Source organism: Typopeltis vanoorti, chromosome 2 (assembly GCF_054136105.1).
Source record: "Typopeltis vanoorti isolate ZY-2024b chromosome 2, IOZ_Tvanoo_1.0, whole genome shotgun sequence".
In the NCBI taxonomy this organism is placed as follows: domain Eukaryota; kingdom Metazoa; phylum Arthropoda; class Arachnida; order Uropygi; family Thelyphonidae; genus Typopeltis; species Typopeltis vanoorti.
The window spans coordinates 17362517-17376900 of record NC_143550.1 but is presented as its reverse complement, the minus strand read 5'-3'; the positions used below and the strand labels follow the sequence as shown (position 1 = coordinate 17376900).

The 14384-nt window shown below is 35.3% G+C and overlaps 1 protein-coding gene across 2 annotated transcripts in view; it reads left to right on the top strand.

The window, feature by feature from the left end:
- LOC150108851 (helicase ARIP4) overlaps positions 1–14384 on the top strand; it is a 619923-nt gene that overhangs the window by 66959 nt on the left and 538580 nt on the right. For both annotated transcript variants that reach the window (XM_090403746.1, XM_090403737.1), the window contains one exon: positions 10045–10501. In XM_090403746.1, the coding sequence (XP_090259872.1) occupies positions 10045–10501 (457 nt within the window). The remainder of the gene's footprint in view (positions 1–10044; positions 10502–14384) is intronic.

The window sequence follows — 14384 nt, the reverse complement described above, 5'->3', positions numbered from 1 at the left end:
TTGTAATCCCCTTACTAACTTAAATGTCTTTATCATATCACCTTTTTTTCTCCTATCCACCAAATTCTGCAATCCACATTCCTTCAACCTCTCTCCATAGCCAACATTCTAGAGGCCTGATATAGTTTTAGTTACTTGTCTCTGAACCCTCTCCAATGTTTCCACATCACAATGAAAATCAAGTGACCAAATCTTGAGCAATAGTCCAAGTGTGGTCTGACCAGTGTTTTATACAGTGGTGAAACCACTTCCTTATCCCCACAGGTTAGTGTACTTATCATAGAGGCACTATGATGTGAAGTTTTTGCAACACTTGCAATATGCCCTCTAAACTTCAGTCTATTGTCTGCCATCACTACCAAGTTTTGAATCTCATCCGCTTCCTGCAATATGGTACCATCAGTATAGTACACTGCCTTATATTTCTGCACTCCAAAATGTGCGCGCCTTGCACTTATTAATATTAAAACTACAATCCCACTCCTTTGTCCAAGTCAAAAGTCTATTCAAATCTTCCTGAATGGAATTAACATCAGTGGTGCTACTTATAATTCTCCCCAACTTTGTATCATCATCAGCAAACAACTGAAGATCCCTGCTCAGTCCACATGATATTGTAAAAATAATCATATTAAAAATTCTGAATATTTTTACGTATTAATTATGCTTGTTAGTTTTTGTTTTCATACACGCAGTGTCTGCACTTGTGATGTGCTCGTTATGAAAATGTTATATTAGAAGTAACATGTAAAGAAGTAAAAATATTGAAGTACCTACTAAACTGATTATTTGTGTTACTTATAAGAAAGTTTGTTGTATTTTAAAATGTTGAATTTTGTGTTTGTGAAAGACTTTCTTTTAGCGCCGATGGATACAGCGAGTCAGCCATTTTATTGCAGTGCGTAGTTTCTGACTTTTGTGGAGTGCGCATGCTCCCGGAGAGAACTTGATGTGTGATTGACAGCTGACAAGGAAAGCATTGCGTATCCAAGTTACAGTTGTAAACAAGAGAGCGTTCGGAAAGTTTTTAGAACACTGGCCGAGATATATTCAAGTTGGAAGGAACTGATTTTTTTTGTGCGGCAGTCAAAAGGAAATTTCATAATGTATTCCGAAAAGGGAATAGTGAAAATAATAGGTTTCAAGCAGGAATAAGTAAAGAATAAAAAGGAAATCTTGAAACTGTAAGTTTTTATAAATTGGCCGGAAAATATTCAAGTTGGAAGGAACTTGATTTTTTTTTGTGTGTGGCAGTCGGAAGAAATTTCATAGTGTATTCCGAAAAGGGAATAGTGAAAATAATAGGTTTCAAGGAGGAATAAGTAATGAATAAAAGGAAATCTTGAAACTGTAAGTTTTTTTTAAGTGGAAAAAGTTAAGACTGTCATTTAGTATTGTGAATGAAAGAAGAACTTGTTGCTTACATTCTAAAGTGAATGTTTTTCTTAGAGAAAATATTGATAAGGAAGTTCTATAAGTATTAAGGATGCTTGAAAGTGAATGTTTAGAAAATATATTGATTAAGAAGATTTATAGGTATTAAGGATGCCTGATCTGATGAGTATTGCTACTAAAAGGAAACAAGATTTAGTCAAGAAGACTTTTATGTGTGTTACATTGATTGATGAAAAGGATCCTGAAAATGAAGTACAGAGCTGTACAACTTCTGGAAAAGAGCCTTAACAGAAAGAGAAAAAGACTATGAACATTTTTTTTGTGATTGTGAAGGAAAAAGTGTTTAGTCTTAAGAGTAAGTTTATATTTTTAAATAAGGCCTTGGATCCATATAATCTGTAGTTATAGTTATGTATTATTACTAGAAGTGTATATATATTGTTTTAGTTTTATTAAATGTGTTTATTTTGTACTTGGTATTGAGTCAATGATTAGTTGGATTCTGAAAGAGTGAGTTAAAGTCATTGCACCAATTGGAGTGAACTCTTTGTGCAAATATAATAACATATAGGGACACTCGGAGTCAAAAATAAAAATAATTGTTAGTAAAAGAAATTTATATAATATTTCATCCCATAAGTATATAGAGAGAATAATAATATACATATAGAGGGAATATATATAATATAAAATACACATTATAAATAACAATATATCATTTACAAAGAAGTTAAACAGCAGGGATCCAAGAAAAGAATCTTGAGGCATGCCACCTGGTTACCCTCTTTTTTTTTTTTTTTTTTTTTTTTGAGAGACTGCTCCATCATTCACAATTTGCTGGTATTGTTCAGAGAGCCAATCACCAATCCATCTGACGAATATACTATTTATTCCCATCCTCCTCTGCAGCTTGTACACCAATTTATCATGTGGTAATCTATTGTACACTTTTGCAAAGTCCAAGAACATCACTGTATATGATTCTCCCTTTTCTAATGGACTCGTTACCCTATCATAAAAGGCAAGTAAATTGCTAAAATGAGACCTATCCTTTACAAATCCATGCTGATTATCATAAAGAATACCATGTCCATCAACCTAATCTTGTATTCTATTCCTAACCAATCTCTCTCTAACACCTTGACTACAACTGCAGTTATATAGACCGGTCTATAATTGGAAACTTCTGTCTTAGAAGCATGCTTGCAGAGTGTTACTATTTTGCACTCTTTCCTTAGGTCCCTAAGGAAAGAGTGCAAAAGGTCCCTAAGATCCCTAATGTGACTGTTGTGCACATTCCTTAAAACTACATGATGATATGTCAACCATTCCTAAAGCCTTATTAATATTTATCCCAATCAACACCTGATACACCTTTAATTCTTTCACTTCCATGCTTTTTAATTACATTTCTAGTACTGAGTGGGACCACCTTTGGCCTGAATTATCAATAGCAGCTACCCTTCAACCAATTTCTGATACATTGCAACAGAAATATTCTCCCATTCCTTGTGCAGAGCTACTTCCATTGCTGATGATGGCCACTGTAGTCTGGAACATATTTGGTGTTCTAATTCATCTCAAAGATGTTCGATGGGATTAAGGTCTGGACTCTGAGCTGGCCAGCCCAACACTTCAACGTTGTTTTTGGAAATCAATCTCAGACATGCAATGCAGTATGGCATGGAGCATTGTCATGCTGAACCATGCAAGAGTACTTCCACAGGCTCGGAAGCGTGAATGAAGTTGTCCAGGATGACCAGTTAGCCATCAGACATGGTTTTGAGCATGTCCACCAATGGACAAAGCTCCAACCAACTGAAACATCTCCATATCATTACCGAGCCCCCACCAAACTTGACAGTTGGAATGATGCAGTCCTGCCAGATCCATACACGACCATCAGAGTGAAACATTTGGAAGTGTGATTTGTCACTTCACAGAACCCTTTTCCTACAGCCCAGGAATTGTGTGAAAGACACCAATCCATTCATCTTCCCAATCAAGACCATCTTTGAAAACTTCACAATCAAAGCCTTCTACAGTACCCACTCTTATTTTTCATTCATATTTCGCTTGTTATTCTCACTCTCTATTACACTGCTCATCTCTCCCTCTAGGTTGAGATTCTCCCACCCCAGATGCAATAAGGTTGGTTATTGTAATATCTAACTCATTAAGTTCCTCCCATTGTTTACATTTTGCACATATATGCACTCCCCCTTCTCTCACCCAGCACATATCCAACTGCCGGGACTCATATATGCCAAGCACTGCAGTCCACAAAATCCTGTAGTATGTTGCGCAAAATATAGTCCTTAAATGGGGAGGACTTGGTGACATGCTGTTTGTAATTGGAGCTGCGGCTTCCACCATCATTGTCAGTTCCGAGGAACTACTTACAGCTAAATGCTAAATACTAAAGGCTCTACTATACTATACTATGTTATAAGCTGTACTGTAAGCTAATTTGCTTACGTGATACTATAAATATAAACTATATTTAACTATACTAAATAATGAAAACTTATCTTCTTCTTTTTCTTCTCTTCCATCGCAGATGTGTCCAACTCTGACCTCGCCTTCTTGGTAACCCAAAAATAACACATTATAAACAACAACTAAACTCCAAAAGCAGCACCACCGAAGAACACTGGTATTACTGAAAAAAAAAAAATGTAGCACAATTTGTGAAAGAAGTCACACTATACATCATTTAAAAACACTTTTTTTAGCACAGCACAAATCCTCCGCCACGTGCTTCAACGACTCTAGCACCACGATATAATATCATGCACTTTCAGTTTAATTGTTCTCTCCTCTTGTGGTTATCTTCCTCTAGTGTATTGAAAATGGCTGTGAAACATAGCCAAAAGTTCTACAAATAAACATGTGAGCGAATTTTGTAATTATTTAATATTATATATTGCTTCTCTAGTTCCATTTTCATTCTGTAATCCAAACTAATCCTCATCAAAATAACATTCGATTTTTGATTTTACTCTGTGTTTCAGTGTATTTAGTGTACTCTTTGAAGTATGATTAGTGAAATATGTAGCTTGCACTTGAAACCAGTTGAACTAAACAATGGTCACTCTTTTCGACTTACAAAGAACATCTTATTGATAATGATTCATAATTTTGCTGTTGACATGGACCAAATTATATGTGAAAAATTCATACTTTTGGAATCCTGACTTGGATATTTAACCCATTGTGCAGCATGAGATGCCATCTAGTGATAGATTGGTTCCCACTTATAATTTCATCACATTGATAGCAAATTTAGATAAAATGCACTTTGCTCTTCATTGCATTGCAGTATTTACAAATTTCATTGGTATTGTAAGAGACAAGAATGTGAAGATAGTGAAACTTTTGCATCTTTGAAAATTACTCTTTGGTTACTCTAAAAGAAAGTTCTTTGCTAAAAAGGTAATTACAAAACATTACAAATTCTTTAAAAAAAAAAAAAAGAGCAGTTTTATATACACTTAAACAAAATCTCTGCATTAATTTACATTCATCTTTAAAACACACTATAATAAATATGCTGATGGTAAACATTTTGAGGTATGTTATTTATTATTATGATATTCTGTAATCTGTTATTTGTGATCGATACATGAAAAATTTCCAGTTCTGTATTACAGAACTGATATTCTAGATCTTATTATAATTTTATTTGTTATGCACAATTGACTTTTACTATAGCAAACTTGATGAGATTATAACAATGGTCTGTTACACTGGATAATTTTTATAGTGAATTCTCTGGACTTTGGTAGGTGGATTTTAAGTAATTTACTCTAGTGAATAGATCTATTATAATGATGTTTGCTGTAGTGAGAGCTGACTATTAGTATATTGAAGTAATTATTAGGATAACTCCTGTTTTAGAATGTAGCATGTCATCATAATCATCAAATTCCTGCCCTCAGGGGTGTACAGGATATGACAGTACTACATGAAAAAATCACATCATTACCAACCTCCTATCTACAATTTTCCTCCAAATCAGTCTGTTACTTGTCAAGACTCCAACATTATCAGATCTTATATTTCTATCGTCTAAGGCACTTTGTACCGTATCAATCCACCTATATCTTGGTCTTCCTCTGGGTCGTTTTCCTGCCAACCTGGCAGAGAACACTTGTTTTGCTAATCTTTCCTCTCCCATTCTATTTAAGTGACCATACCATCTGAGATTAGCTCTGCTAACGCATTCCTGGATGCTGACAATGTCAAGTTCTTTCCTAATATCCTCATTTTTAATATGATATTGCCATTGATGCCATCTGTTCACGCCTCTAATCTTTCTCAGGACTCTCATATCTGCGGTCTCTAGTCTTTGGTCAAGTGTTTTACTTCTGACCCAGCTCTCAGATCCATAAGTTAAAATTGGTTTGAACACAGTCTTGTATACAGCTAATTTAGTGTTCCGACTAATTTCTTTCTTATTCCATATGAATTTATTCAATTGACTTCCCACCATACCAGCTTTGCTGATTCTGTTGTCTATTTCTATATTTAGTTTACCATCTTCAGTAAAAATTGTGCCTAAGTAGCTGAAATGTTTTACTTGTTCCACAGGTTCTCCATTCACAACACAGTTGACATTTTCAATGATTCTGCCTATTTTCATTGTCTTTGTCTTTTTATTGCTGACCTTCATACCATATCTATTACAACAGCTATTCAATTTAGTCAGAGAATCTTGCAGACTTGTAGCGGATTTATTTAGAAGTATAACATCATCTGCATAAAGCAAAGAGCTGACATTAACATCTCCAATTTTGATATCAGGTTTAATACCACATTCCTTCATAATGTGATCCATATAGATAATGAATAACAGAGGGGATAATGTACATCCTTGTCTCACACCAGATTTAACATTAAACCATCTTCCTGTACTTCCTTCAATTCTAACTGCTGACTCACAACTCAAATAAAGACTAAGTATTGCTTGATATAATGCCCCATTGACACCATATAACTGCAGCGTATTGAATAGCTTCTCTCTTGGCACCTTGTCATATGCCTTTTCCAAATCGACAAAACTTAAATACAGATCTTTGTTATATTCCCATGCTTTCTCGACTATTTGTCGTAAAGTGAAGATCTGATCATGACAGCCTCTATTTGGCCTGAATCCAGCTTGTTCTTCACCAAGCTTTTCTTCCACAATTCTTCTCAACCGTTTCTCAAGTATACTTGCATAGATCTTGCCAGGAACACTCAGTAGGGAAATACCTCTGTAATTCTCACATTCAGTTTTATTTCCCTTTTTATATATGGGTACTATGAGAGCTCTACTCCAATCATCGGGAATTCGTCCCTCTGTCCAGGCTTTCTGAACTATGCAGTGCAGCCACTGTAAGACTCTTATACCACCATACTTCAGCATTTCTGGTCGAATATCATCTACTCCTGCTGCCTTTCCACATTTCAAGCCTTTGATGGCTTTTTCTACTTCAAGTATGGATATGTATTCCTGACTGCATGCCTGGTCAGTGTTTTTTATCACTGTGCTGTCATCACTGCTTGTTTCATTTAGCAGTTTTTCAAAGTAATTACTCCATACTTCAAGGATATCTTTTTCTCCTGTTTTCATTTCACCTTTATCATCTCTAATTCCTTTTACAGCACTCTTTCTTCCATTCCTAAGCTTCTTCAACAACCTCCAGAATATTTTGCCACCTTCTTGATATTTATTTTCTATATTCTTGCCAAAGTCCTCCCATGACTTTTGTTTAGCTAGTTTTACACACTGTTTAGCTTTCTTACATTTGTCTCTGTATTCTGTAAGAGTAAAAGCTGACTTATTTGCCAGGAACTTTTGATATGCTTTCTTCTTTTCCTTCACTGCTTCTTTAACTTCCTGTGTCCACCAGGGAGTTCTGATTTTTTTATCTTTGCACACAACCTCACCACATGCCTCTCTGGCAGAATCAATCAATGTTTCCTTCAGAGTTTGCCACTGAATCTCCAAGGTTTGATTCCTGTTCTCAAACTCTTTCATTTTCTTTTCAATAATATTTCTGTATTTTAGTCTACAGTTTACATCTGAGAGCTGCTCAACTTTTAATCGCTTTAAAACTTTCTTACATGTTATTCTTTTCAATATGAAATTCAATTTTATCCTGCTCAAAACTAAATAGTGATCACTTCCAATTTCAAATCCTCTGTACACTCTGGTGTCCTGCACCAGGGAGAAAACATCACTATCAACAATAACATAGTCAATGAGACTTTTCTTATTCCTAGTCTCTTCTCTCCATGTGAATTTGTGCACATTTTTATGTTGGAACATGGTGTTAGTAATAACCAGTCCATGTCCTGAGCAGAAATCCAACAGATATTTGCCATTATTATTAGCTTTGCTCTTTTCTCCAAATTTTCCCAAAATATTTTTGTATGTCTCACAATCATTTCCTACTCTACTATTTAGATCCCCAACAAGGACCAACTTTTCCTTTTTCATTGTGTCAGTTGCTTTTTCTAAAGCCTCAAAAAATTCCTTCACTTCTACCTTAGTAGAACCTTCTGTGGGACCATAGGCACAAATAAGTCTCATTGTCCAGTTCCCCATTCTCATATTTGCCCACATTACTCTACTTGAGACTGACTGCCATTCAAGAAGATTAGCCTCGTGTTTTGTGTTGAATACTATGGCTACTCCTTCTTTTCCTTGATTGTTATTGCCTGAATATAACATTTTGTATTTATTGCTCAGAAAGATCTCACCAGTTTTGGTCTTTTTTGTTTCAGTCACCCCTATTATGTCGATCTGGTACTTATCTAATTCCTCAGCAAGCTCCATTTCTTTGCCATTCAGGCTTCTTACGTTGATAGTACCGATCTTTAACTCTGGTGATGTTGAGTTGGGGTTTGTTTTCAGATTTGTTCCAGTAGCTGACTTTTCGCTGTTCGCCCTGGTTCCCTGGCGAAAACAACGGGGGCCTTGTTTAACCGGCTGACGCCCCAGCCGGCATGAAATTTTGTCATGTTGTACCATCATTTTTTATTTTGGTTTAACCAATAAGAATACAATTTGGTCGGCTAAATCCCAAATTGCCAGCCCATCCTCGTTCGTTCAGTATCAAAGTAGATACCCAACAGGGTGCACCACGAGAAGGTGAGGATTGGACATTAGGTCAGAAGCCCTGGTCGGTTCTCCGCATTCCTTTAAAGGCTATGTGGAGGTCTCCTCTCAGTTATACAGGTTTGATAATACATATATTCCTTTCGTTACACATGACCTAAACTACTATTTAAGGCAGGCACATATTCCTAGAATGTATGTAAATTCCCAGTGCCTCAAAAGTTATGGACTTTGAAAGAGGTGTTGCCATTTCAGAACTTATCCATTTATGACATTGTTAAAACACCACATCCAACACTGTCTATAGGTGCCATTCTCATATAAAAAATATGAGATAAAATATAATGCTACTACCTCAACCTGAAAATTCACTGGAAACTAACACCAAGGGATTAAAGGTGCTCAAAAAGGGGAAACTAAGGGTGTGGGAACAGTGTGTTTTGTGTGATGAAAAACCTGAGTTGCCAGAGAGAAAGCTTTGCCACTTCTTTGTGAAACTGGCTAACTCGCCTTTTGTCCCAGAAGGAATTTGAACCCAGGTCTTTCCAACCAAAGGGCATCATTGAGACTGGAAATCTTGACAGTTCAATGTGGAAACAGTTAACAACAAATTGAATCTATAAGGGTTGTAGCATATGCCATATAAAGTATCCTGCTATAATACCCTTAGTGTCTAAAAGGATGAACACCAACAGATATGTAACACTCAGAAAATAATACAATGTTTCCTACACTGTGAGAGTTTTACTGAAAAGACTTGTATCTCTTTCAACATTATACTGCACTGTGTCATATTGAAGTTAATATTGCAACATGATTTGAGGATGTGAAAATGATGTGGAAATACTTGGCAGGATCTTAATTTCAGCCCAGAACTGGGATGTCAGGTACAAGCTAACCACCATGTCCAAAACATTCTGGTATTTGGATTTATGGTTATGTTTAAGGAAAAATACCTATTCACACTATCACAAATAAGTGGAGTGTATTCCTATAAAGGGAATGTGAAATTAGGGCCAAAGGAAAAGGGGCTTACATGATGTATATGTAGTTTAGGTTTATATTTGAATATAATGTTTTCAGAATACTTATTTCAGTGTATTCTGTAAATGTATCTGTTATTTCATTATTTTATAGAGTTATTGAAACTATATTATTTTAGATATACAATGAAATAAAAAAAAAAAATTGTAAATAGCATTATTGTATATATCACAACACTGGAGGGTGATCTTTGAAGGTTATATTGTGGCAGGTGTTGTGATATGATGATTGTCTACTGCTGTAAATCTGTGTATAACTTGGGGCTGTTGTGATATCAGTTAACCACTAACTAATACCTGCATAAAGCTGTTATAGCATTTTTTCTTATATTCATTTTGAAATAATTAATAAAGTTGTTCCAATCAAATTTTAATATGAGTGTTTATAAGAAAGGATAATAAAAAAAAAATTGTGGCTGTTAATTTTGCAAGCACAAAGTTTTTAGACTTATTTGTATCTTTGTATGTTTATTTCTTCTTTATTTTATTTTTCTTTAGGAGTACTAGAAGCACACTGTAAGGCAGCAGAGGATAGTCCTGATGAACATGGATTACCTAGACCACCTGCAACAGGTGAAGTTAATCAAGAACCAAAACAGCTTAGGATAAAATGTGGTGATAGTGACAAAGAAGATTATATTGATAATATGCCTTCGCAATCTAATTTGAGGCATAATAGAGATAGTTCACCTTCAATACAGTGTACAGTAGAAAATTCAGTAAATTTAAATTCCAGTAGGATTCTAGGTACAGCTAACAATTTGCTTGATGTTGAAAATACAAAGATTAACACAGCAGATATGAATGACAATTCCAACACTACTGATATAATAAATACTGACAATAAACAACAAAGGTCTCCATCTCCTGTTCCCTCTGTTTGTGATAAAGAAGTAAAAATGGATGAGAAGTCTCTAAAGAAAAAAAAGTTGCCATTTGAGAGGTGTAATATCAGGTACAGTTTTTGAACTATACAAATTAATATTATGCCAAATTTTACCAGAAGCATAGTTTCCTATATAATAATATATTTTTTCTGCAGATTCAATGTATACTGATAGGCTTTCATTTCTGGAGTGCTTTATTAAAGTTCATGCATGGTCTTCCATTTTGAGTGTAAATTTATGTATTTATTTTTTAAATTAGCATCTTTGATATTGGAAAAAACAAAAATTTAAAAAAATTAGTAAATGAGGTAAAAGCAGTTTTCTTTAATACAGTGACCTAGAGTACTAAATTTTAAATTCAGATAAAATAGCTTAAGTAGGATCAAAACATTTATCTCCCACTATTTGGGTCAATAGTTGAGTTTTTCATGATGTTGCTTAAAGTTTTATATAAATTGGCTCCAAGATATTTGGAATTTACAGAAAATGTATAACTATCAGAGATATCTTTGCATTTCATGAATTAGTTTGTTTTGCTTTGGACAGACCCCCCCATATATATATATATGGGGGGGTCTGTCCAAAGTGTTATTCCCGCTTCCTATGCAGGGTCCACGTGTTACTTAGATGCGACTTCTTGTTAGTATCATTCCCAACTGACCTGCCGCTGGGGGGAGGGGGTATATTTTTGACTGTAGAAGCGTATGTTCACGGGACCAGTTTGCCTGCTTGCAGGATGAAAAACGCCAGATAAACTGGCGGAAAAAACCCTACTGCCCGCACCCAAAACCGGTTAACTTGGCTATGGCTGAGGAAGATCCTCATGTCTTCGGTGGGAATCGAACCTGGGACACTCCTTCCCCAGGCATATGGTTGCGAAGTGCAAAGCCAGTAGGCTAACCGCGCGGACAAACAAAAATCATCTTCTAGGCTATGTTAATGATCCAAAGTTTTTTTTGGTAGGGAGTTGCCAAACCTCAGATATAATGTAGAGACACTGAACATTGATAGTGTAGCAGTGCATTTTTATTGCTATGACTTCTGATTTTTCTTTTCTCATTGAAAATTGAGAATAGTTACTTTTTGTATTTCTGGAATATGATAGTGTTTGACTGGATGTGCTACTTTTGTGGTTGTAGCTTTTGGAGTTGTTGGTTTTTTTTTTTTTGGAAAAAAATTAGGTATGGATATATAGCAGTCACAATAATGTTCATACAAGCATGAATCAAGAAATATACTTGTAGATCCAGTATAAATGGCATTGCAGTTTTAGTTGTCAGGGAAAGTGATAAACTGCATTGCAACACTAAAATTTAATGGATTGTTTTCTTTTCTGTTAAATTTCTAAATGATTGGATAATTTTGAGTAATTCCTGAAAACAATTTTATAATCAGAATATTTAAATATATGCTTTTTATAGCTTTATATATATTTTTTATGTATGGAAATTTCAAAATTTTGCTATAGGAAATATTTTTCTGCATATTTTATCTCGAGGAGTGGCAGCTCTAATTTTGGCTATGAAATTTACATAATTTATTAATTGTTGGGGTAGTCTAGGTTCACGAAAATTCTGTTTTTCATAACAGATTTTTTTAAACCTGAACAACTGTGCACAGATTTTGTTTCCTAAGTTTTCTGGATGTGGAGAGGATTCAACATAGCAGCTGGTCTCTGGAGGAAAACCTGGCGGTTTGTGGATTATGACATGATAGAAACATTTAATTTAATATTTAATAAAATTAAGTGGATGAGTAGGAATATAAAGCAATAGCTGCAAAAAAAAAAGAAAACATTTGGAGGAAAATAAAGAAAACAGTGATTAGCATACTCTTGAACAGAGTGTAGGCAAGAAGGGTGATTAGTATGGTAAAGAAGGCCAAATCAGACCATGAGAGAGAATTAGCCAAACAGGCCAAAGTAAACCCAAAAGAGTTTTTTCATTATGTAGCAAGTAAGAGGGAAAATGTCTTTGGTACAATGACTTTAAACAATGCTCATGGTAGGAAGGTGACTGAACCAAAAGAAATAGTCGAGTTGCTGAGTGATCGTTTTTCAAAGGTGTATCATCCAGGTGGCGATTTTACAGTTGCTGATGTCACAGCTGCATATCAACATTGAGGTAGATGACCAGGAGGTGTTCAGCATATTAAAAATATTAATGTGAACACAACGGTGAGACTGGTTGGTATATCACCTCATGTACTACGTGAATGTGCAAGAGAATTGGCATTGTCTCTGACAAAGTTGTTTAATCTAAGTCTCAGTTCTGGCAGAGTTCCAAGGGAGTGGAAAGAGGATAAGATAGTACCATTGCATGAAGGTGGTTCCAAGACACAGGTAGCAAAACAATTAATATATTGGGAGTGGTTGTTAAAGTATTAGAAAAGTTAGTGAAAGGTAAAATGCAGCAGTTGGTGGATAGGGATACAACACCCTACAGTGGGCAGTATGGTTTTGTAAAGGGTAGGTCCTGTCTTAGTAACTTATTCACATTTTATAATAAAGTGACAGCGGAATTGGATAAAGGTAATGGTTACACCATGATACTGCTCAACTTTGCTAAGACATTTGACAGAATACCACATGGAATTAGAAAACTTGGAGAGGATGAGAATGGATATGAGGAGGCTAGTAGCATGGATGGATGAGAGGGGAGGGGTGGCGGCAGCTGACGGACGGACACTAGAAAGTAGTATATGGTGGAATGGAGTCTAGGGAATGATGTGACTAGTGGAGTACCTCAGAGTTCAGAACTAGGGCCACTATTTAATTTGTATATCAATGGCATAAGGAAAGATTTAAGAGTGGATATTCAGTTGTTTGCTGATGATGCAAAACTGAAGAGGGCAATAGTTGATAAAGGTGATGTAGATATCTTGCAGAATGATTTAAATAAATTGGCATTGTGGGCAAAGGATAATGATTGTCAATTTAATGTTGCAAAATATAAGATTATGCACTTAGGGTTGAAAAGGTTGCATATGGTGTATCATAATGATGCTATTGGTTTGCAGGAAATTGATGAGGCTAGGGACTTGAGGATTATGCTGGAAAAAGAGTTAAAGTTCAGAGGATATATTGTAAAAGTTGGTAAAATAGTTCAATGAATTACTTGGATGTTGAAAAACACACTAACAAGCAAAGTTATTATCCCTCTTTATGAGGCTATGATTTGGTCACATCTTGACTACAGTCAAGATGTGGCCAGTAATATTCACCTGGGTTTCTTGGAGACCAGGAGGTGGTTGAAAGGATTCAGAGATGAGTGACCAAGATGATGACAGGTCTGTGTAATACTCCCTACAAAGATAGGTTGATAGATAGGGTTACAAAGTTTTGTTGATAGGCAGAAAAGAGGGGACACGATAGAAGATGATATACTCTTAAGATGTTAGCTATGGATTGTTGGTAATGGCTAAGGAGGGAGACTAGCTGCCCACCAATTTCCAAAAAGTTAACTAGTGACAAATTAACTTTTTGGAAATTTTATTCACATTGACAAAGGTGCTCTGCCTTCTCCCTTTGGGGAAGGGAAAAAAAGTGTTATTGGATTTTATAATAATATATTATTTTTTTTGGAGATTTAAGAGTTTAAAAATAAAGTAACATGACCTGAAAACAGTGACATGATGAAGGGTGCTTTCATATGACCACAAAATGGCATCTCATAGGCATCAACCATCATTTGTTTGGAATTACAGCTAAAACAACTAAGACTTTGAGACTAATATACTATGTTTCTAGATTGCATGAGCTCTTCTGGCCAGTTTGCTTGTTTTACAGGAAGATAACCCAGATTTACCAGGATATCCTGCCACATTCATATCACACTGACTGAATCACATCTTTGGATTAAAAAAAAAAAAGTTTTTTTTTTTAAAGTTCTTTGTATCCTAGATAGGTTTTGAAATCAGGTATTTCCAACCATAGGGCTACACCATCAGTTA